The 22,320-nt window shown below is 39.6% G+C and overlaps 1 protein-coding gene across 1 annotated transcript; it reads left to right on the forward strand.

Moving 5' to 3' along the window:
* Positions 1-1,441: 1,441 nt before the first annotated feature.
* On the forward strand, positions 1,442-20,900 carry LOC126816187 (cysteine-rich venom protein Mr30). Its single transcript, XM_050542453.2, has 14 exons — positions 1,442-1,576; positions 5,966-6,033; positions 6,784-6,951; positions 8,522-8,612; positions 9,078-9,223; positions 10,271-10,365; positions 11,033-11,112; positions 11,757-11,855; positions 12,339-12,452; positions 13,721-13,819; positions 14,679-14,792; positions 17,233-17,334; positions 19,304-19,411; positions 20,604-20,900. The coding sequence occupies exons 1-14, from the start codon at positions 1,501-1,503 to the stop codon at positions 20,609-20,611; spliced, it is 1,368 nt and encodes a 455-aa protein (XP_050398410.2). The 5' UTR covers positions 1,442-1,500; the 3' UTR covers positions 20,612-20,900.
* The last annotated feature ends 1,420 nt before the right edge of the window (positions 20,901-22,320 follow it).

The raw sequence follows: 22,320 nt of genomic DNA on the forward strand, positions 1-22,320 counted from the left end.
ATTTGATGGTAAATGGTTGGAGATTGCCCCAAATAGTGATTGGACGGTTGATTAGGAGCATGCCAAGACGAATTGCTTAATGTCTGAGGACTGGTGGAGCAATTACTCCTTATTAAGACAAAAATCAAAAACATCAATTTTCACTTTTGACGGTGTATCTCTTTGCGAGTGAAATGGGGCCGTCAGATAAGTCGCCCATATGATCTGTTTATTTTCATGTGTAGGCAATTGGCCTGTTATTAACATACACTGGTTACCTCTAATAAAAACAGCAGTGCATTTCCGCAGTTTTGTATTGTTTCTGAATATCTCCTGCTTTTTTTTAAAGAGTATATGTGCCAGGACAGCGGCGCTGTGACCTATTCTTATTACGAATTACAAGTGTCAAGATTTATTTTTAGTGCATGCCACAGTGTACACGGGACCTCGGTTTTTCGTCCAAGTCCAACTGCCAAGAGGTGTTTTAGATGCAGGGCATCGTGTTCTGTTTACGGGACATCGTTTTGTGTGCCCTGCAATACTGTCCTGATGTTCTGTCCTGACTTGAGGGACACTTTGACCGGACAGCGGACCTACGGTAACTCTTATATCAAGTGTGAACTGCCAATGGATCTTTTACGTGCACGCCAATGTGTACACAGGATAACGTTATTTCGTCCCACAGGAACGACTGAACGCTGTCCCTTGGCAGGCCTCTGTACTGCATCCCCACGCCGAAAAATCTCGACCATCGTCTTACTCCGTGGCTCCCTGACCCCACTCATCAATAAAAGGGTCAATCTCAGGACGTCCTTGTTAGTGAGTCAGCATCTTACGCACTGGGGGGGGGGGGGGTGCGTGGGGGTGGGGGGGTGCCGTATCATAAAGTCTGTCATTGAGTCAACTGGCGTGGGTTCGAATCCCCGGTTATACGTGACAAGGAGTTGGGTCTCCTGTCCAACCTCGTGGGTTTTCTCCGGGTCCTCCGGTTTCCTCACACTGCTAAAGAACCCTACGCGCATGCGAATTATTGAAATAAAATTAAACCATATGTTAGTCCCGAAATGACCTAGTTTATGTCGAGTGGACGTTAAACCCCATTTCTCTCTCTCTCTCCCTGTCCTTACGCACTGAGTCACCGAGGCTACCCTATTTTACAAATTGGCTACACCATGTGTTGCTTTCGCTTTTACTTTTTTATTAACAAACAAGGCGCATTTGAATAATAAAAAAATGTTTAAATCCGGCTATAAGGAGAATATTAAACTGACAAAACAGCTTTAGTCATCCAATGTTGAGATGGCGTAGATAGATAAAATTTAATAATAATAAACTCTTTTATTGGCAAAACAACTTCAAACAATCTGCCGGTTGACTAATGAATACAGGTGTGAAGTTGTGTAACTGATTTTACTATAAATATGACGTGAATAATCAATAAACTTCAGTCGGAGCAGACAGATTCCTGACGTTACAACGTTACGACAGAATCCTTGAGTTACATCATTTAAAGTTGGCAAAATGTTGCGAATTATTTTGGCATCCATTTTGTGTTTTCAAGCAGTCACCATATCAGCTGACATGGCGGAAGGGATGTGTAAGTATGAAATATTTATAATAATTTTCAGAATAAACCAAAATGTCGCCATTGATCAATATTTATTAAAGATGGGGGTCACGGTGGCTAAGCGGGTAAGACGCTGGCTCGCTAGCCTCGAGATCGGTTGTTCGATCCCTGCATAGGTCGAGAAAGTTCACCCAGATTTCCCGGCGTGGTTCCCCCGTGGTTCCCCTGTGTCAGTGATGCAGGACGGGGGGCCTGCCGCCTGACAAGGACAGCCATTCGGATGAGACGAAAAACCGAGGTCCCGTGTACACATTGGCGTGCACGTAAAAGATCCCCTGACAGTTGGAATTCGGTATAAGAGTAGGCCGTAGTGCCGCTGTCCGGGCAAAATTTCCGTCGTAGCAAACTGTATGGCGTATGCCCCTCGTCATTAGCCCAGTTCGGAGCAAAACAGTAGAACGTTAAAGCCCATTTCATTTCATTTATTAAAGATGTATTAAGTAAGAGCTAAATCTGGCCATTGTATGTTTTTTTTTTTGGTTTCGAAAGTTATATAAACTATTATTTAGATGTTTATTTACATGTCAAACTTATAAACAACTATCTATAACATCGGGTGTCGCCATTAATCAGATTTTGCTTAAACATGCATTATGCAAGAGCAAAGTCTGCTTATTACAAGTCTTTCTTTAGGCCTGAAATGTTATCTAAATTATCAATTAGGCATTAATTAACTTATTCAGACCATAATAAACTCTCGATGTCAAGGCTAGCCTTCGATGTTGGCTGGATTAGATTCCTATATGCCGCTAACGGCCGTTGATAATTAAATCAGAAAAAGTGGATAATCGAGACTATACTGTTTATATTAATGATTTTAGTAATGATGACCGAGACTATGCAAAGATTTCACCTGCTTCTTTCTCGGCTCATAGTGGATCAGTTTGACTGAAATTTTCAGCAAATTACCTTTACACTATCTAGTTTTTAACTGCCATCTCTTTATCTTATCTCCCATAATGTATCTTTAATGTTTATGATAAATTTAGAACTTCTTTCAGTTTAATGCGTTAAATCGCCATTTGCATTTTTTTTTTCTTTTAGAAAATATCTAGTTTTTCACGTTTTAATTCACGCTAATATACACTTAAATTGGTTATAGCTAACTTAATTATTAAAAACCCCTTAAAATAGATAATCTCCTGGCTTGAATTCAGTCGTATTAAAAAGAGATTAATCAAAGATTATGTCTGGCACTGACTTGTTTTGACTATTTCCGGTTTACAATGATTATGTGTCTGCAGATCTAAATCTATTTGTTAAAGGGACTATCCCGATTTGAACAGAGTCTCAAAAATAAAAGTCTGAGTACGTTTGAAATTTAATAAGCGCCAAAATATAGAGGAATGGTGTGTTTACCTTGTCTCAAAAATTCATCTCACAATGTTTAGTCGTTTGGACGTGAACGTCATAAATGGTTATCCGGACACGTAACCCTTTTAAGATTTCTGGTAATTTTTTCGTTGGGGGGACCTGATAATCGATTCCCATTCCTTTAGAGTTCTATACAATGAATGACCCATGTGCTGTACTTCATAACGAAAGGTAAATTTCACCTACACATTATTTTTATAAAATAAAAGTCTGGTTTATCCATAAGCCGCATAATACAGTTTGGTACACCGGTCTCCATTTCCAGATGAAGACCGACAGGTTAAAGTTGTTTGAAAACGTATCACAAATATTGAGTTAGTTGCTCAGCTCTTTGGTAGAGGATTTTAAGGGATTTTAACACAAAATTAGGCAGTTTTATTCTCCAACATATTATCGAGATTGGCCCTTTAAGGCCAGCTCAATTTTCGTCATTTCGTCAAGGTTAGGGCACGTGATTGTTGGCGAGATTGTAGGTTAGGGTTAGGGTTAGAATTGGAGGTAGGTTCAGGGTTAGGTTTAGGGTTAGGGTTGGGATTAGCGCTGTAGCCCTGTTTAGATTTCGTGACCTTTGACCAAACTTGAAGTTGGCCTTATCAACTAGATCTAACCCGCCATCATGGTGTAAAATTACCCCTATAGTATTATAAGGGTTGAGATTAGCGCTAGACATGCTTACCAAAGTTGAAGTTGGCCTTATCAAATAGACCTAACTGTGTCTGTAGAGGATTTCCAATTCATCATAATGGTTATAAATACTGAACAGACTCCGAGATGACCCATCTGTTATAGTACGGGGCGGGGGGGGGGGGTGGATGGCCGAATGGTTAGCACGTGCGCGCTGCGCTGTATCATACGGTCTGTCATTGAGTCAACTGGCGGGGTTTCGAATCCCCGGTTGTACGTGACAAGGAGTAGGGTCGCCTGTCCAGCCTCGTGGGTCTTCTCCGGGTCCTCCGGTTTCCTCCCACTGCTAAAGACCCCTACGCGCAAGCGAATTATTGAAATAAAAAATTGAACCATGTGTTAGTCCCGAAATGACCTAGTTTGTGTCGAGTGGACGTTAAACCCCATTTCTCTCTCTCTCTCTCTCCCTCTCTCTCTCTCTGTTATAGTACTGTAGTTTACCAGCAGATTAAAACAATAACAAATGACGTGGAGGTCCCGTGTTCGATCCCGGTCTTGGTCGAGAAAGTTCATCAGGATTTTCAGGCGTGGTTCCCGCTTGTCAGTGGTGTAGGACAGGGAGTCTGGTAAGGAGCAACGTATAGTTGTTCAGATGGCATGGAAACCGAGGACCCGTGTACACATTGGCGTGCACGTAAAAGAAACCTTGGAAATGAAATGAAATGGGGTTTAACGTCATACTGTTCTGCTCCTAACCTGGGCTAATGAAGACGGGTACGCCATACAGTTTGCTATGGGGGAAATTTTGCCCGGGCAGCGGCGCTACGGCCTACTCTTATATCGAATTCCAACTGCCAAGGGATCTTTTACGTGAACGCCAATGTGTACACGGGACCTCGGTTTTTTCGTCCCATCCGAGCGAAAGAAACCTTGGCAATTGGAATTCGATACAAGACCTTAACGCCTCTGCTCGGGCAAAATTTCAATTTAAGTACAATTGAACTTGGATTAGAAACAATCTGATTAAAACACGGATCTTATTTCGTTTCGTTTTTTATAGTTCAAAATTTCGTTTTTCTTGTCTTTACTACACAAGGATCTGGAAAGAGTTGTTATCATTGACGTGCTCTGAATGATGTGCGGGATTAGCCAATGAAACGGTCTGTTACGGTGAGTTCTTGGCCTTTTAATGTAGGGAACTGTGGGTAAACCACTAGAAACGTCAACGCTGATTGATTAATCAATGTCTGACGTCATAGGGTAAAAAAAACGAAACGAAATATAGATCTGTGTTTTAATCAGATTGTACAGGCGGAAATATATGTTAAAATATGATGGTATAGTAATTCGAAAGAATTATTTCTATGATAATGTAGGGCTGTAGAAAAAAAAAAATGTAATAATAGTCTTAATTTAGGGACAATTAATATGTTATGTTTAGTTGTGCTTGGTTTGAAAGTCAATATGTGTTCCAATCTGAACGACAGACTCACCCTTCCTGCAGAGAAGTGACTCTGACACAGTGAATAGCCATGATATCCATATGACGTTATCTAAACGTCACAGGTCATGAGGTCACATCAACAAACAAATGTAAACACCATCATTATGAACGTTATCAACATTACAAGACACAATGTTACATTGTAAACAATAGCCTTCTTGCAGCCTTTAGGACTGTATAATCCGTACAGAACATCTTATTGCTTTTTCCATTGATTTTTCACAAAAATAACATCATCTACAACTCTAGATTTGACGTCGGCAAATTGGCACTATTTTGTGCTTCGTTCGTGTCTATTTCAGATATACACAATCAATTCTGTTAATGTTTTTAGTGTGGGGGTTGACTAAAAGTTAATTTATTTCAGTTCTTAACAAAAATTTAAAACTTTAACGCAATTTTAAAAAAATAGCCCAATTCTGGCTGGGATTACTGAGCAAAATGGCCATTCACTGTATACGTGCGAAATAAAAAGCCAGCTACAATTCAATTTTCGTACGTTATTTACGTACGTATGTGTTCTTGACTGGAATAGTATGCCTTTAAAGAAGAAATTGCTCAAAAATGCAAATGACGATGAGTGGTTTTAATTCTCGTTGACAATTAAGTTATCTCAAAGGTGTATATATGAATCAAGTTTCAAGTCAATATTTTTAGTATCAATACTGGGTACATGTCTATATTTCCAGCATCAATACAAGTTTAAAGTCAATATTTCCAGCATCAATATAAGTTTCATGTCTATATTGCCAGTATATATATATATAAGTTCCATGTCTATACAAGTTCCATGTCTATACAAGTTCCATGTCAATATTGCCAGTATATAAATATAAGTTCCATGTCTATATTTTCAGTATCAATACTGGGTGCAAATGGAGAAGTACTAAGAGAAAGAAGAGCAACAGGAGCATTAAACTATGACGTAAGAATCATTTCAATAATACGGACATCAGTCAAAGAAGCAATGAGTAATAGCCAATTCTGCATATTGCGAGTATTTTTCCTGGCCTTAAATGCTATTTTCTTTTAAACACTAAGAATTATGGATGGAATAACAATTACTGGTTTATTAATATGCAACGGTTTGAAGATGATACTCTCATCTTTATCAAGCGATAAACCAAATTTACTCTCATTGACGTGATTGTAAACGAAATGAAATGGAGTTTTACGTCCTACTGTTCTGCTCCTAACCTGGGCTAATGAAGACGGGCATACGCCATACAGTGTGCTATGAGGGAAATTTTGCCCGGACAGCGGCACTACGGCCTACTCTTATATCGAATTCCAACTGCCAAGGGATCTTTTACGTGCACGCCAATGTGTACACGGGACCTCGGTTTTTCGTCCCATCCGAACGACTAGACAGCTTTCCTTGTCAGCCCCTCCGTCCTGCATCACTGACAAGGGAGAACCACGCCGGAAAATCTGGATGAACTTTCTCGGCCAATGCAGGGATCGAACACCCGACCTCCAGGCTAGCGAGCTAGCGTCTTACCCACTTAGCCACGAACTGTTAACAGAAGTCCACTGGTTGGCGTGCACGTAAAACAACCGTTATAAACAGCTTGAATTTGCTGAGGAGGAGCCGGAAAACTTAACCCATAGGCCATAGCAGGGTTGGTGCAGAAATGTATGACGTTAAACTACATGCCATCTTTTATAATTTCAGCCCAATTGTGATCCAAAATATAAAACTATTACTGCCAGTCATACCATGTGTTTAATTGATGTGGGTACCGAAGTAATTTTAACACAAGCAGATAAAGACGCCATAGTGAAAACTCATAATGATTACAGAAGTGCAGTCACACCCAAGGCAACTAACATGCAAAAAATGGTAAGTTTATTTTATTTTTCTTTGAAACGATAAAATAACCGTAACTGCGTTTTAAACATTAAGCGATTTTTCTTATTGTATGCTTACTCGATTCTCTATTATTGTATGGTGACTTGTTAGGGCCTATGTGCCAGGTTGATTTCGACTCACAACTAGTGTCGTCTGTCGTCATAATGTTCAGGCTAGATGAATTTGGAGAAATGTTTTTGACAATTGTTTTGCAAGATTGGTATTCGGAGATTTGTATTTGGAAATTTGTTGTTCGAGATTTCTTTTTCATTATAATTATATGTAATGTAATTTTTTGATTTTCTCAAATAAATTCTATTTTTATATTATAATACAATTAAGCTGAGCAAAAATAGAATTTACAAATAAAATATTGATTTTAAGATACAAATGCAGAAATAAGAATTAAGGACAATGAATTAAGAACTAAGAATTAAGAACACTGAACTAAGAGCTCCTTAGTCGTCCATATAATATTTGTGACTGTTGTTTGTATGGCTGACTGTCTGTTCAGGGTTACTCTAGGGCTGTCCCGAGGCTGAATATTGGTGTATTGGAGTAGGTCGGACCGAGGAGTAACATGGACTACTACTTCCGGTTTTGAAGTTATGCTACTTCCGGTTTATGGCTACATCAGTGCTACGCCGCGTCAACCGTTAGTTATTTATAAAAATGCCAGGGCGTATAATTCTAGCTCAACGACCATGAGGTCCCGATGCTGGTCGAGAACGTTACTCGGGGATTTTCCAAACGGGGGTGGGGGTTGGAAGGCCGAATGGTTAGCATGTGCGTGCTGTATCATAAAGTCTCATTGAGTCAACTAGCGTGGTTTCGAATCCCCGGTTGTACGTGACAAGGAGTAGGGTCGCCTGTCCAACCTCGTGGGGTTTCTCCGGGACCGGGTCCTCCGGTTTCCTCCCACTGCAAAAGACCTTTACGCGCAGGCGAATTATTGAAATAAAATTGAACCATGTGTTAGTCCCGAAATGACCTAGTTTGTGTTGAGTGGACGTTAAACCCCATCTCTCTCTATCTATCTATCTATCTCTCTCTCTCCAAACGGGGGTTCCCCTTGTCAGTGGTACTTTACTTTAAAGTTGCACTGTGTAACAACTAAATCTGCCTGTTACAGGCGGATATTTTCTGGCTTTAAATGTTATATAAATTATCATTTAGACATCTATTAATATAATAAGCCTTTGCTAAACTATCTAGACCATCGGATGCTCTTGAAAATCTCTTGAAACACGATCGTCAAATAATGATATAGTTATAGGGTGGAGAAGCGAGGCATTATGTAAGAACTAGATCTAGCTGTTGCAGGTATATTTTTGTCTGGTTTTAATTTTTAAATGTGATATGAGTTGTTATTCACATGAAAAGACCATACTCAACTCTCTATACACCCCGTTTTCTTACCTTGTCAGTCGTACAGATGGCAGGGTCTAGCGCGTAAGACTAGGCGGAATCGACCGTGTGTTCAATTGATGCAGACACCGAGAGCGTTAAAGGGTGTTTCATTTCTCTGATGTTCTTGTCCTTATGTATTGAATGATTTTAGGTCTGGGATGACGAAATGGCCAAGATTGCTGCAAAATGGGCCTTACAATGCCCAGGTGGTCACGATGCATATTTGGCAAGAACAGCTGTTTGTAAGTAATATAATATGCAATCTATTATTTTGTTTATCACTCAAACATACATTATGCAAGAGCTAAATCTGTCTATTGCACGCCTTTCTTTAGGCCTGAAATGTTATCTAAATTTTTAATTAGACATTAATTAACCTATCCAGACCATAATCAACTCTAGATGGCATGGTACCCTGTGATCTGTAGTGGATTATGAGCCGATTTACTGCATAACCTTCCTTCGCGATTTAACGGTTAAATGGATGATCTAGACTATGCTGTTTATCGTACGGACTTTAGTAATGATGAACGAGGCTAGGCGGAAATTTCATTCGCTTAGTTTTAGGTTCATAGTGGATCAATTTGAATGAAATTTTCAGTAAATTGCCTTTCGGTTATCTAGTTTTTAACGATTATAACGAGAACTGCCATCTCCCATAATGTATCTTTAATTTGGTGTCTTTGTCATCTTTTATAATAATATAGCATTACAAAACATCTCGATTGGTCAGAATATGGGCGGGGGATATGATTCTTTTGCTACATGTATGAATGGATGGCATAAAGAAGTAGCGGATTACAAATTTGGTACAGGATCTATTAACGGGAAAGCAGTTGGACATTATACTCAGGTATATTCATATGTACATATGGCTTTAAGTCTGTCCTAAGGAGGGAGCCAAGGTGGCTAGGTGGTTAAGACGCTGGCTTACTAGCCTGGAGGTCGGGTGTTCGATCCCTGCATTGGCCGAGAAAGTTCATCCCGATTTTCTGACGTGGTTTCCCCTTGTCAGTGGTGCAGAACGGGGGGCCTGACAAGGACAGCTGTCTAGCCCTTCGGATGAGACGAAAAACCGAGGTCCCGTGTATATATTGGAATGCACATTGCGAGTAAAAGATCCCTTGGCAGTTGGCAGTTGGAATTCTATATAAGAGTAGGCGATAGTGCCGCTGCCCGGGCAAAATTTCCCCCTATAGCACACTGTATGGCGTATGCCTGTCTTCATTAGCCCAGTATAGGAGCAGAACAGTAGGACGTTAAACCCCATTTCATTTCGTTTAAGTCTGTCCCACACGCACGTGCATAACTCCGTCGTCTCCTCGGCGTCGTCGATGGGTATTTACGCACATGACAAGCTCATAATTAACTCTGTAGTACCTGGCATTGGGTGATCGCGATTTTCAATGCATTGATGACGAGTAATTTGAATGAAATTTTCAATTGATTCATTTTTCATTATTCATTATAGCGAAAACTCTCAGCCCTTAATCTAAATATTATACTACATAATGTATCTTCACTATGGAATATAATCATTATTTTAATTCAGGCGACGTTTTGTTTAGTGTGGGGGGGGGGGGGGGCGAATGGTTAGCACGTGCGAGTTGTATCATAAGGCCTGTCATTGAGTCAACTGGCGTGGTTTCGAATCCCCGGTTGTACGTGACAAGGAGTAGGGTCGCCTGTCCAACCTCATGGGGTTTTCTCCGGGTCCTCCGGTTTCCTCCCACTGCTAAAGACCCCTACGCACAAGCAAATTATTGAAATAAAATTAAACCATATGTTAGTCCCGAAATGACCTAGTTTGTATCGAGTGGACATTACCCCCCCCCCCTCTCTCTCCTGTTTAGTGTATTAATTGCTAAAATGTCGCTTAAAGAATTTATTGCTTTTTCAGATTGTCCACCATAAATCAGCGCGTATTGGGTGTGGTCAGGCTGATTGTACTGGCAAACCATACCCAAAATACTATGTGTGTAATTATGCAAGAGGGTAGGTTTCGTTTTTCTCCGATTCATCCTTGTCAGTGGTGCAAGACAAAAGGCCTAGCAAGGAACAACGCATAGTCGTTCCAATGGAACGAAAACCGAGGTCCCATGTATACATTGGTATGCGCTTAAAAGAACTTTAGAAGTCAGAATTCGACATGGTGTACGCTTGTTTCCATTAACCCAATCGGAGCAGAACAGTAGGATGTTTAATCCCATTCCCTTTCATTTCATTTCTATTTGTATTTATCTAAACTACGATTTATCCGAGATAACGTTTTTGCTAATTTGTTAGAATAAGAGTATATATTTATTTTTAAATTTAGTTCTTTATGTAATTGTTCGAGGATCCTTGTACACAATGTCGAACCCTAGACAATTCGCTACCTAATTTGTGCCGACATTATACTCCGTTTAGTAATATCTCTTGAACAGCTTATGCAAGAGGTAGTGGGCATAATACCTGAACCATTCACCTTAGCTTACATATTAGAATCAAAACGTTGCAAAACCTGGCCACCAAACTTGAATACTTTTGCTTCTGTCTCCCATGACCAAATCGACGTTACCCCCGCCCCCTCCTCTCTCTCTCTCTCTCTCTCTCTCCCCAAACTTCTGGTTATATTCGTATTTAACCCGTTCATTAATGTATATTTGGTATGGTATTTTAGCCAGGACACTTATAGTAATCCCTATACCCAGGGTGAAAGTTGTTCGGCGTGTTCCGGTAAATGCTCCAATAACCAATGTGGTAAGATATCTGACATTATCCATCTATATATTGTTAAACCTGTATGGGTTGCATGAAATATAAATTTCAAATTATTTCAAACAGAGAACGCTAAAAGTCACTGTTACCGCAAAATCTATTGTGAAATTGCATGTACGACTTAATGAATATCTCAGACAGTGTAAATGCATGGGAAAATCTCACTCATGTAGGGCCGGTTTAAAACAAACAGACAAACGACATTAATATTTTATATAATCTGTTGATATTTTATATAATCTGGTAATATTTTATATAATCTGGTAATATTTTATATAATCTGTATGTTGATATTTTATATAATCTGTTGATATTTTATATAATCTGTTGATATTTTATATAATCTGTTGATACTCTATATAATCTGGTAATATTTTATATAATCTGTTGATATTTTATATAATCTGTTGATATTTTATGTTATAATAATGATACTTAAATGTTACTTAAAAGAATTTCCGACCTTCTCGCAATTTAAGATCATGTGATAATGGTACCTTCAACAAAGTCAAATCGTGGTATTTCAGGGCTATGATAACACGTATGTGTATATTAAGTTCCGATCATTGTGTAATATTGTTATTTACATTTTATGGGTGTTATATTTTTATTGTTCGTATTTACAGATTGTGGGGGTAAATTGTGTTATAATGATGGTAAATTAGATTTGTCCACGTGCACATGTACCTGTCCAGCTATATACACGGGTGACCAGTGTCAAACATGTACGTATGTATTAAATCTGATTCAAACACAGATCCTATTTCGTTTCGTTTTACTTGTCTTTACTCCACTAGGGTCTGAAAGAGTTGTTATATAATCCGCGTTCTGGAAGATGTGAGAGATGTGTTCGATCTCTGCATTGGCTGAGAAAGTTCATCCAGATTTTCCGGCGTGGTACTCCCTTGTCAGTTATGCAGGAGGGAGGGTCTAACAGGGACAGCTGTCTACTCGTTCGGATATGACGAAAAACCGAGGTCCCGTGTACACATTGGCGTGCACGTAAAAGATCCCTTGGCAGTTGGAATTCGATATAAGAGTAGGCCGTAGTGCCGCTGCCCGGGCAAAATGTCTCTCATAGCACACTGTATGGAATATGTCCGTCTTCATTAGCCCAGTATAGGAGCAGAACAGTAGGACGTTAAACCCCATTTCATTTCATTTCATTTCCAAGATTCTAATAATGTATATTTCAATTTTACTTTCAGTAACCTGCAACTACGTAGAGAAATTTTGGTGTGCTAACGCCAATACCTCCAATTGTGAAAAATATTCGAATTATCCAATTGATTGTCACATGCGTTGTGGAGTTTGTCCTTATCGTAAGTCAATTAATACATTTGTCCTTATCGTAGGTCCATCCATAAATTGTCTCTATCGTAAGTCAAACCATAAATTTGTTTATCGTAAGTTCATCTATACATTTGTCTCTATGTCCATCCGTAAATTTTTCCTTATCGGAAGTCCATTACAAAATTTGTGAATGTAGGTAGATTCGTTTTGTATCATATTCTTCGCAGTGTTGTATCGATCAGCGGTCACTAAACTGAAGGTCCCTGTTTTCCCAAGTCAGTTGTGAAGGATGGCGGTCCTGGCAAGGAACATCATTTATTTCGGATGATACACAAACAACGAACATCCGTGTAAACATTCGACGCGCCGTTGTCCGGGTCAAACTTTCCGCCATTAGCCAGGATGGTGCCGAAAAGCTGGATCTTAAGGTCCGTTGAATTTCACTTCATCGATCGACGAATCACTTTAAGTTAAAGGGGTATTAGTTAAACATACATTATGCTAGAGCTAAATCTGCCTGTTGCAGGTCTTTCTTTAGGCCTCAAATGTTATATAAACTATTAATTAGACATTTATTAACAAAACAAGACCATAATCAACTCTCAATGGCATCGGGTACTCAAGATTTTAACTAGATTAAAACGGTTCGCCATTTAAAAATTTAATTTAGAAATGGGATAGCGAGGCTAATAGTCTCGAATATACCAGCGCCCTGGTTACCACTATGCACACATCTTGTCAAAACTACAAAAAGTGATAATTTGGCTCAGAATGAAGCAATTTGAATGAAATTTTCAATATTTGCTTTTTTTATCATCTATTTTTGAATTATTATAGCAAGAATGACCAACTCTTTATTAAACTCTTAACTAATGTATCTTTAAGATTAGATAAAGAACTGGCAGGTCTCGCTATAAAATAAATAGTTAATGAAAACAGAATATGCTGAAAATTTTAGTCAAATTGCTTCGCTCTGAACCGAGATATTAGCGATTCAGTTATAGTCTACCCTCGGTCGTCATTTTAACGTAAAATCATCCATCAAAAAAGTATTCAAATTCACTAAACATCTAAGGCTAACGTTGGCATCGAAAATGGATTATGATCTTGATAAGTTGATTAATGTCTAATTAATAATTTAGATAACATTTAAGACCTAAAGAAAGACCTGCAATAGCCAGTTTTAATTCTTGCATAATGCATGTTTAATTGACCTACCAAATAACGTAGCTCTAGTGACATTTTCAGTTGGCTACTGTCCATAATTAATTCCATTTAATATGATTTACCATTTCAGCATGTAACGGAAAGAAGTGTGAAAATGGCGGTACTTTGGATATTCAGTCTTGTTCGTGCACATGTAAAACACCATACTCTGGTCCCACTTGTACTGAAAGTGAGTCAAAAATTATTACAACGAATTTGTTGCCGAGAAAATAATGTTACTGATATGTTCAACAATGATACGCATTATCTGGCTCCATATATGGTCGTCGAGAATGGGAATATGTTCCCTGAGCAGCGAATGCCCTTTAAAGTTTTGCTGCATGCGTGATCTTCATGGTCTAGCCCTGTACCGCCAATGTTACAATCTACTAACATGCTAGTGTATAGTGAGTTTAATCAGAGTTATCCCCCTTTAAGTTGTAGTGTAAACTGGTTACCGATAGTGGCGGTAGGGTTGGAACTAATGTGCGAAGAATTGCCGCTGTTTTGACCTCGAACTCCACTACAATTCTATACATATATGTGCCTAAATGATATTGTATCAGAGCTTCTGATTTTATATAATTCCCCAGTAATCCACTAGACCACACCACCTCGAACTCCACTACAATTATATATATATGTATGCCCCTAAATGAGCATAAATATTGTCTCAGAGCTTCTCATTTGATGAAGGTCTCGGGTAATTCCGCAGACCACACCGGAACACACATACTTCATCTCTGCTCAAATTCCTGAAAACGCCACGTGTTTTAATTCCCGAAGAATAGACAAAGAAAAGGGGCCTAGCCGTAAGATAATACGAAATATCCAGGCCCTGGGGTACACGTCGTTAAACTTCGTAGATTATAAAATGGGAATCACTTGAGCTAGGTTGAATGCCATAATGTTTCAGGTCATGTAGGGGAAAAGTTAGATGGGGATGATACTCGGGAAGTGGGGCGGAAAATGCGACTCGGTTTCGTTCGTCAAAAAAATCCAAAACAATTGTGCGCGTGTTAGTATCTGTTTCAACATTTGTTTTCTAGAAAGTTGTATTAACCTAGACAAGTTTTGGTGTAAGCAATATAAATTAGAGGACTGCAAAAAATACAGCAATTTTCCAAGCGACTGTAGCATTATGTGTGAGGTATGTCCTATACGTAAGTACCTGAAGTTCTCATTATAAAGCCCGTACTTCAAGTCCGACCAATATATAATATAACACATTAATGGCAGTGTTGTAACCTGCTGCATTTACAATAATCAAATACAATCTCTATCAAAATGAACATATACAGAGGCGGATTTAATGGGGGGCGCGAGGGGCGCCCCCCCCCCCCCTAATTTTCGACAGTGCACTTTTTTACTGCTGAAAGTGCCCTTTCTCAGACCCAAATATGTCCGTTCCCAACCCGTTGCAGGGATCCCAAATGACTCAAACCATCGATTCAACACACCAGTCTGGTCTAATTAATGCTTCCACTTGCAAACGAACTCTAGTTGTTTAGCTGACGGTGCCCTAATCCTATAGAGTGACTATAGACAGACATCTTGTGGAATCGGCGGCGTATACGCTCATGCCCATCACCGACGCGCATGAGTGCAACTTGATGTAGCATTGTTTCATGTGTGGACAGTACAAAGTACAAGTTACAAGTCTTAAATAGTGAAGTGGCTAGGAAATAGATTTGTCTTTTTTCCCATCATAATGCCTCGCTCGCCTTGACAATTTTCGAGTAGCATGTTCAACTGGCTTTTTTGCTCGATTTTAAGGCTCTTTTTCAACGATTTCCGAACGTTAACGTAGACGAAAATATCAGCCAAATAGCTCTTGGAATGGCTACAGATGCAAGGAAATGACGGATAATTTTCTTGGCGCCCCCCCCCCCCCAAAAAAAAATCCCCTCTCAGCGGCGTGCCCCGTCTCCGCGGTCAGTGCCCTCATTTTGCGGCGCCCCCCCTTTTCAAAATTCCTAGATCCGCCCCTGCATTATATACAAACAAATCTCCATTATATTATTTTAAACAATTTACATTAACCCCCCTCCCTCCCCCAAATCTTCCAAAAAAATGAACGTGTTAGATATTTGAGGTCTGCTTTGAAGCCGCGCATTTTGTTTTCCACGCAGCACCAATCGGCGATCACATACACATCACATGATAATCGAGCCATTTTGAAATCATGTGATCATATATGTCATTAAGCGTTAGATATTGTTCGACCTAAACATTCGTTCGTCTGTGTTACCATGTTCGTCGACATAAATGTTCCACCGCCTGCGTTCGGCTTAAGAGGAATTTAACATAAACAATTCTTTTCTGATATGGTTAACAAACTACGATAAACATACAATTCACAATGGAATCAAATACAAAACAAAATCCATTTTCATTTCAAGATTTTAACTTCAAGACTTTTTGAAACGTTGAAAATATTTTCATAAGAGTTCAAATTCCAGATTTTTTTTAGATACTTTCAGAAACCAATGAATTGATTTCTTTGTCGTGTAAAATTAAGAAATTATTTTTTAATTTGAATATTTAATGATATATAAAAGTTACCGATAAAACGCTGAAAATGAAACATAAAGTCAATTTTTTGTTTGAAATGTTGATTTTGTGCATGAAATGTTGCCATAATAATGTAGAAACAAGAATCATTAGTTTAGAATGTTGCGTTCGTGTCTAAAATGTTCAAACTGGAATGTAGAAACAAGAATCATGAATATTGTCCCATTTTGTCTTCCATAAGATAGAAGCAGATATTTTCGACAAAAGTACAGATACTAAGAACTTGACTAAATTGTTCCAATGGCATTAATAGTAACTGAACTGGAGTATACAGGTCACAATTACTGATTATTACTGAGCGACGTTTCGACTTAGTTTCTCTGTATTGTGTAGTTATATTTTATTTTTTATCATTGCTTGATACAGACTAGAAACATCTAGTCAAAACATCGCTCGATAAGCAGTAATTGCATTCCATAGAATTGTCACCTGTATGTACGAATTTGACTCTTGTCACTGTTATAAGATCACGAAAGCTTTGACGAATACTTTTTCTAGGCGTTTTAGTACAATCGCGTGGAAACAAGATGAAATGAAATGGGGTTTAACGTCCTACTGGTCTGCTCCGACTGGACTAATAAAGATGGGCAACGTCGTATAGTGTGCTATGAGGGGAATTTCGCCCGGACAGCGGCACTACGGCCTACTCTTATATCAATGTGTACACGGGACCTCGGTTTTTCGTTCCATCCGAACAACTATACGGTGTCCCTTGCCAGGCCCTCTGTCCTGACAACTTACAATGGGAAACCACGCTGGAAAATCACGATAAACTTTCTGGGTCAACACTTCGATCGAACACCCGAGCTCCAGGCTAGCGACCCAACGTCTTACCCAGTTAGCAACCATGGCTACCTATAATCATACGGAAAGAGAAAACAATTAATATTTCAACGCTTTGGAGGTCTTGTGATAGATGAATTTGATTTTACTTCGGCTTGAGGGCCTTTCAGATCTGATTTGATGAATTTAACATGTTAAAATTTCGTTTTGGGTTTTCTGTCAATATGCATATGATTTTTATTTCAGCATGTAATGGTAAGAAGTGTCTGAATGGCGGCAAATTGGATGATGCAGTGTCATGCAAGTGTAAATGTGTTGCACCATACACAGGTGATACCTGCGACAAAGGTAATACACACATTTAATATTTAATATATTTCCACAATATATTTACAATCATAGGCGTACGGGGAAATTTTTGACTGGGGGGGGGGGGAGGCGGTGGTGGTTGGTGCCCAAAAAATGTAGTTAGGTTCTTAGTATGTTACATAATAATAATAAATTCGCTGTTAAATTGGACACATTCAAGAACACAATATCTTTTTTTTATACAACTTTTACAAAATACAATTGTGTGCCCAAATTTTCCCACATTTGGTGCCCAAAATGGGGGGGCGGCCGCCCCCCCCCCCCCTGCCTCCCCAGCTCCTACGCTTATGTTTACAATGGTCAACTTCAGAGTGGTCTGACTGTACATACCAGAGTTATTGTCGTCCGTGTCTATATTTTGAATGATTCTGGAGAGAGAGAGAGAGAGAGAGAGAGAGGGAGAGAGAGAGAAGGGGGATGGGGTTTAACATCCACTCGACACAAACTAGGTCATTTCGGGATAACACATGGTTCAATTTTATTTCCATAATTCGCTTGCGCGTAGGGGTCTTTAGCAGTGGGAGGAAACCGGAGGACCCGGAGAAAACCCACGGGGTTGGACAGACGACCCTACTCCTTGTCACGTACAACTCAATGAGAGGCCGTATGATACAGCGCGCACGTGCTAACCATTCGGTCATCCAACCCCGCATTATTCTGTAGTTTTGTCATTACATACGGGAGTGGGAGTGGGATGTCTATTTGTTTACAGCGTGCGCTTGAAACCATAAGGTCTGTCATTGAGTGAAGTACCGTGGTTTCAATTCCCCGCTTGTACATGACTAAGAGTAAGGTCGCTGTTCCAAACTCGTGGATTTTCCCCCGGGCCTCCAGTTTCCTCCCACTACTAAATACTAAAATTGAATCATATGTTAGTCCTGAAATGACCTAGTTTGTGCCCCCCCCCCCTTACTCATTGTGATTTTATCAAGTAATTATATTATTACATGTGCATATTTCATTACGTGATGGGAGTTTGTCATTACGCGGTGTGATTGTCATTACGTGGTGTGATTGTGTCATTACGTGGTGTGATTATGTCATTACGTGGTGTGATTATGTCATTACATAAACATCCGAAATATAGCCACCTAAGGCAGTAAATGCGTTCCATATAAAATGCCTGGGAAATCTTCATATTGTACAGTACCAAATGTGAATAATGCGATATACGCAGGGCACAATTACAAAGCCAGGGTGCCCCACGCAGTCAAAGTTTTCTCTATTCAAAGTTGAACTCATCACAGCGAATGTCCGATTGTCAAGTGATTACTGGCTAGATACGTGACACGAGATTAATAAGACTTGTGTCATATAAAGCTATAAATAGCCATCGCACGTGAAATTTTCGACACATCTATCAGTTCTTAAAGTCGTAAAAAATCTATTGTTTACACTAAAATTTATATTTTTGGTTATTACATCAACTTAACACAGTTATTAGTATTGAAAGGCATTTTACAAAAAAAGACATCAAGCAAACCCAGTTCCGCATAGAATCTTTGCCTGTGCCATTGTCAGTGCTGCGGGACGGAGGGCCTGACAAGGAAAGCTGTCTAGTCGTTCGGAAGGGCGAAAAACCGAGGTCCCGTGTACACATTGATTCCTTGACAGTTGGAAGTCGATATAAGGGTAGACGTAGCGCCGCTGTCCGGGCAAAATTTCTCTCATAGCACTCTGTATGCGCTTTTTTATTAGCCCAGTCGAGACAGACAGGACTCCACCCCTCTCACAGGGCTGTTTTATCAATTGTCCAGTGTTTTAGGGAAAGCACCAGTGGTTGCAACAATCTGAATAATATCCAACTACAACTTCCGTAGAATAGAGGAGAGGATTGAATAGATTTGGGTGATGAAAATAGACCAACTCCGTCAAAACCCCGGGTCATTGCCTCAGAAATATGGTATTTTCCTGATGTAACACCTACTCTAATCTGTTTTTGTTACAGCTGAATGTGATTCTGATAAATCATGGTGCCCTTGTATCGATACAGCCGGTTGTGATATATATAGCAACTATAAAACAGACTGTGGTTTTAAGTGCGGTATATGCAAGGGTAAGCATAGTCATGTCTCTTCTTATTTATTAATGAGTGTGTGTGTGTGTGGGGGGGGGGGGGTAACGCATGCGTTATAGAACACCTTTGACGTTCACTGGAAGCTTCCCTTATCAGAAGGTCTGTCATCTGTCATCTGTGATATGGTTTCAATTCCCCGTTTACTGTGACAAGGAGTAGGGTGGCCTGACCAACCTCGGGGGTTTTAGTCGGGTCCTCCGATTTCCTCGCACAGTTAAAGACCCCTGCGCACAAGCGAATTATTCAAAATCCTTGTTGCTGTGGAGTGCAAGTTAGAGCCCATTTCTATCTCTCTTATTTGGGGATCACGTGGCTAAGTGGGTAAGGCGCTGGCTCGCTAGCCTGGAGGTCGGGTGTTCGATCCCTGCATTGGCCGAGAAAGTTCATCCAGATTTTCCGGCGTGGTTCTCCCTTGTCAGTGATGCAGGACGGAGGGGCTGACAAGGAAAGCTGTCTAGTCGTTCGGATGGGACGAAAAACCGAGGTCCCGTGTACACATTGGCGTGCACGTAAAAGATCCCTTGGCAGTTGGAATTCGATATAAGAGTAGGCCGTAGTGCCGCTGTCCGGGCAAAATTTCCCTCATAGCACACTGTATGGCGTATGCCCGTCTTCATTAGCCCAGGTTAGGAGCAGAACAGTAGGACGTTAAACCCCATTTCATTTCATTTCATTTATCTCTCTTATTTATTAAGAGTAGAGACGGAGGGGGATGGGCACTAGACTAGAATATCCCGGGTTCGAATTCCGGCATGGGTAGAAAAGATCCCCTCGGGATTATTCGGTTCTCTCTTGTCAGGGGTGTCGTCTATGAGACGGCCGGTTGTCCATCCGGATATTCATTGACGTTCACTGGGAACTTCCCTTATAGACCACCATTGACGTTCACTGGAAGCTACCCTCATAAAACACGGCTATGATTCACTGGAAGCTTCCCTTATAGAACACTGTCCGGATTCACTGGGAGCTTCCCTCATAAAACACTGCTAGGATTCCCTGACCCAGTTGGTGCGGTAAAGTAAGTGGTAAACTATTTTATATTTCATTCTATTTCAAATGCACAAATGATCCATACAGCAGAAGTCCCCATTTTGGAACTTGTTCCAACTCCGCTAGAAGATTCCAATTAATATCCGCATTGTTACCAATCGTCTTTTTTTATTTATTTTAGCCGATTAATGCACCAGATGATGTGTGTGAACAACTCCAAGTTGTCTTATGTTTGTCTCGGAGCATAAATTATCATAAATATATTCTTATTACTAAATTTTAAATTTCAATCAGTATTTCTTTTATTCAAAATGTATATCTATCCTATATTAAAGTTACAAAAGTTCAATCAGTATTTCTTTTATTCAAAATGTATATCTATCCTATATTAAAGTTACAAAAGGACATTATTTTATAAATTTCAACTAATAACCAATGACTGTAATTGGTCATCCCACACGTTTTATGTTTAATAAAATTTTATCAGCAGCAATATTTGTTTGTTTGTCTTGTGTGGAGAGGTTTGGGGGTGGGGGGTGGGGGGTGGCGGTCGTCTCTTGTACTGAAAAGTTTATATACTAAACAGCAAAAAAAGAAACCCAAAAAAACCGTCAGTACGATTTCAAAATCAGAGAGGCACTTTAATCAAACCATTCTAGTAAACGACTTACTAAATGGATCAAAGCAATTTTTGTGAACAATATGTTGACTCATTAGTGATTAATTCATCACCATTCCGAGACATTACGAGAAGGTTTAGAGTCTGTGCACAGTCTATATATCAATATCTGGTGTGTCCACCGCGAGTGCCAATAACAGCAGCGCAGCGTCTGTACATGGAGTGGACCAGAAGATTGATGAACACCATTGTCACCTGGGACCACACTCTAGGAAAAGCCTGGACCAATCCGAATTTGGTCATGCCGAATTTGAACCAAATCTGTTAATAATTGCGACCTGTAGATTATTTACAGACAAAATATTAACAACAATGTGTATGTATCACCGCGCCTGTGCGTCTGAAATGCACTAAAACTATATATTTGCCGTCCTTGGGGTATAAGGAAAACGTATGCTACGTTCTAAGTTAATCCATTCCGAATTGCACCCTATAGGCAATACACACAATAAATTCGTCGTTGTACCACTCTGGAGGGTCGGGCATGCATCAAAATCTATAGTTGCCGTCCTTAGGGTATAAGGAAAACGTGTGCTATGTTCCAAGTTAATCCATTCAGAATTGCACCCTGTAGACAATACACACAATACATTCGAAGTGCACCCATCAAAATTTATAGTTGCGGTACATCGGGTATATGGAAAAAGTTTGCAAAGAATTGCGCCGTGTAGGCTATACACAGAAATTGTACGTGACACTACTCTGGGGTAGGGCATTCATCAGGTGCCGTAATTAGGTTATAAAGAATAGGCATGCCACATAAGTATGAAAGTAACGTGAAATACATCTAAATAGTAGGAGCAAAATGCACAGGTAAAGATAATGAGATGAACATATTTTGGCCAATAATAGAAAGATATTTGGGTGGCCGTATATCCGATGTTTGAATTTAATTACATGCATTTAAGAGAGAGAGAGAGAGAGAGGGGGGGGGGGTAATAAATCTATCCTGTTTTACTGTGAATAGAAGCTTTAAATAACCTTCATTGAGAACGTTGTTTCTTTTCCAAAACCTCATAGGATCAGTAAATTTTATTTTGTTTCTCTAAAAACATTTTTTTTTTATTTCATAAATGTTTGGTAGATCATTAGTTCACAATGTGGAAATGAATTTAATATTAGGATCCATAGACGATAAGATAAAATTAGACATGTCCGTGGTTATTATTTCTTGATTAATTTGTCTTCTCTTCTCATCTCCATATAATAGTCATTATTC

Source organism: Patella vulgata, chromosome 3, assembly GCF_932274485.2.
Source record: "Patella vulgata chromosome 3, xgPatVulg1.2, whole genome shotgun sequence".
Taxonomy (NCBI): Eukaryota; Metazoa; Mollusca; class Gastropoda; family Patellidae; genus Patella; species Patella vulgata.

Coding starts and splice junctions, on each gene's coding strand:
- LOC126816187 (XM_050542453.2), top strand. CDS start 1,501: ATGTTGCGAATTATTTTGGCATCCATTTTGTGTTTTCAAGCAGTCACC. Junction 11,113..11,756: donor ATGCTCCAATAACCAATGTG/GTAAGATATCTG, acceptor TCGTATTTACAG/ATTGTGGGGGTAAATTGTGT. Junction 14,793..17,232: donor GTGTGAGGTATGTCCTATAC/GTAAGTACCTGA, acceptor TTTTTATTTCAG/CATGTAATGGTAAGAAGTGT.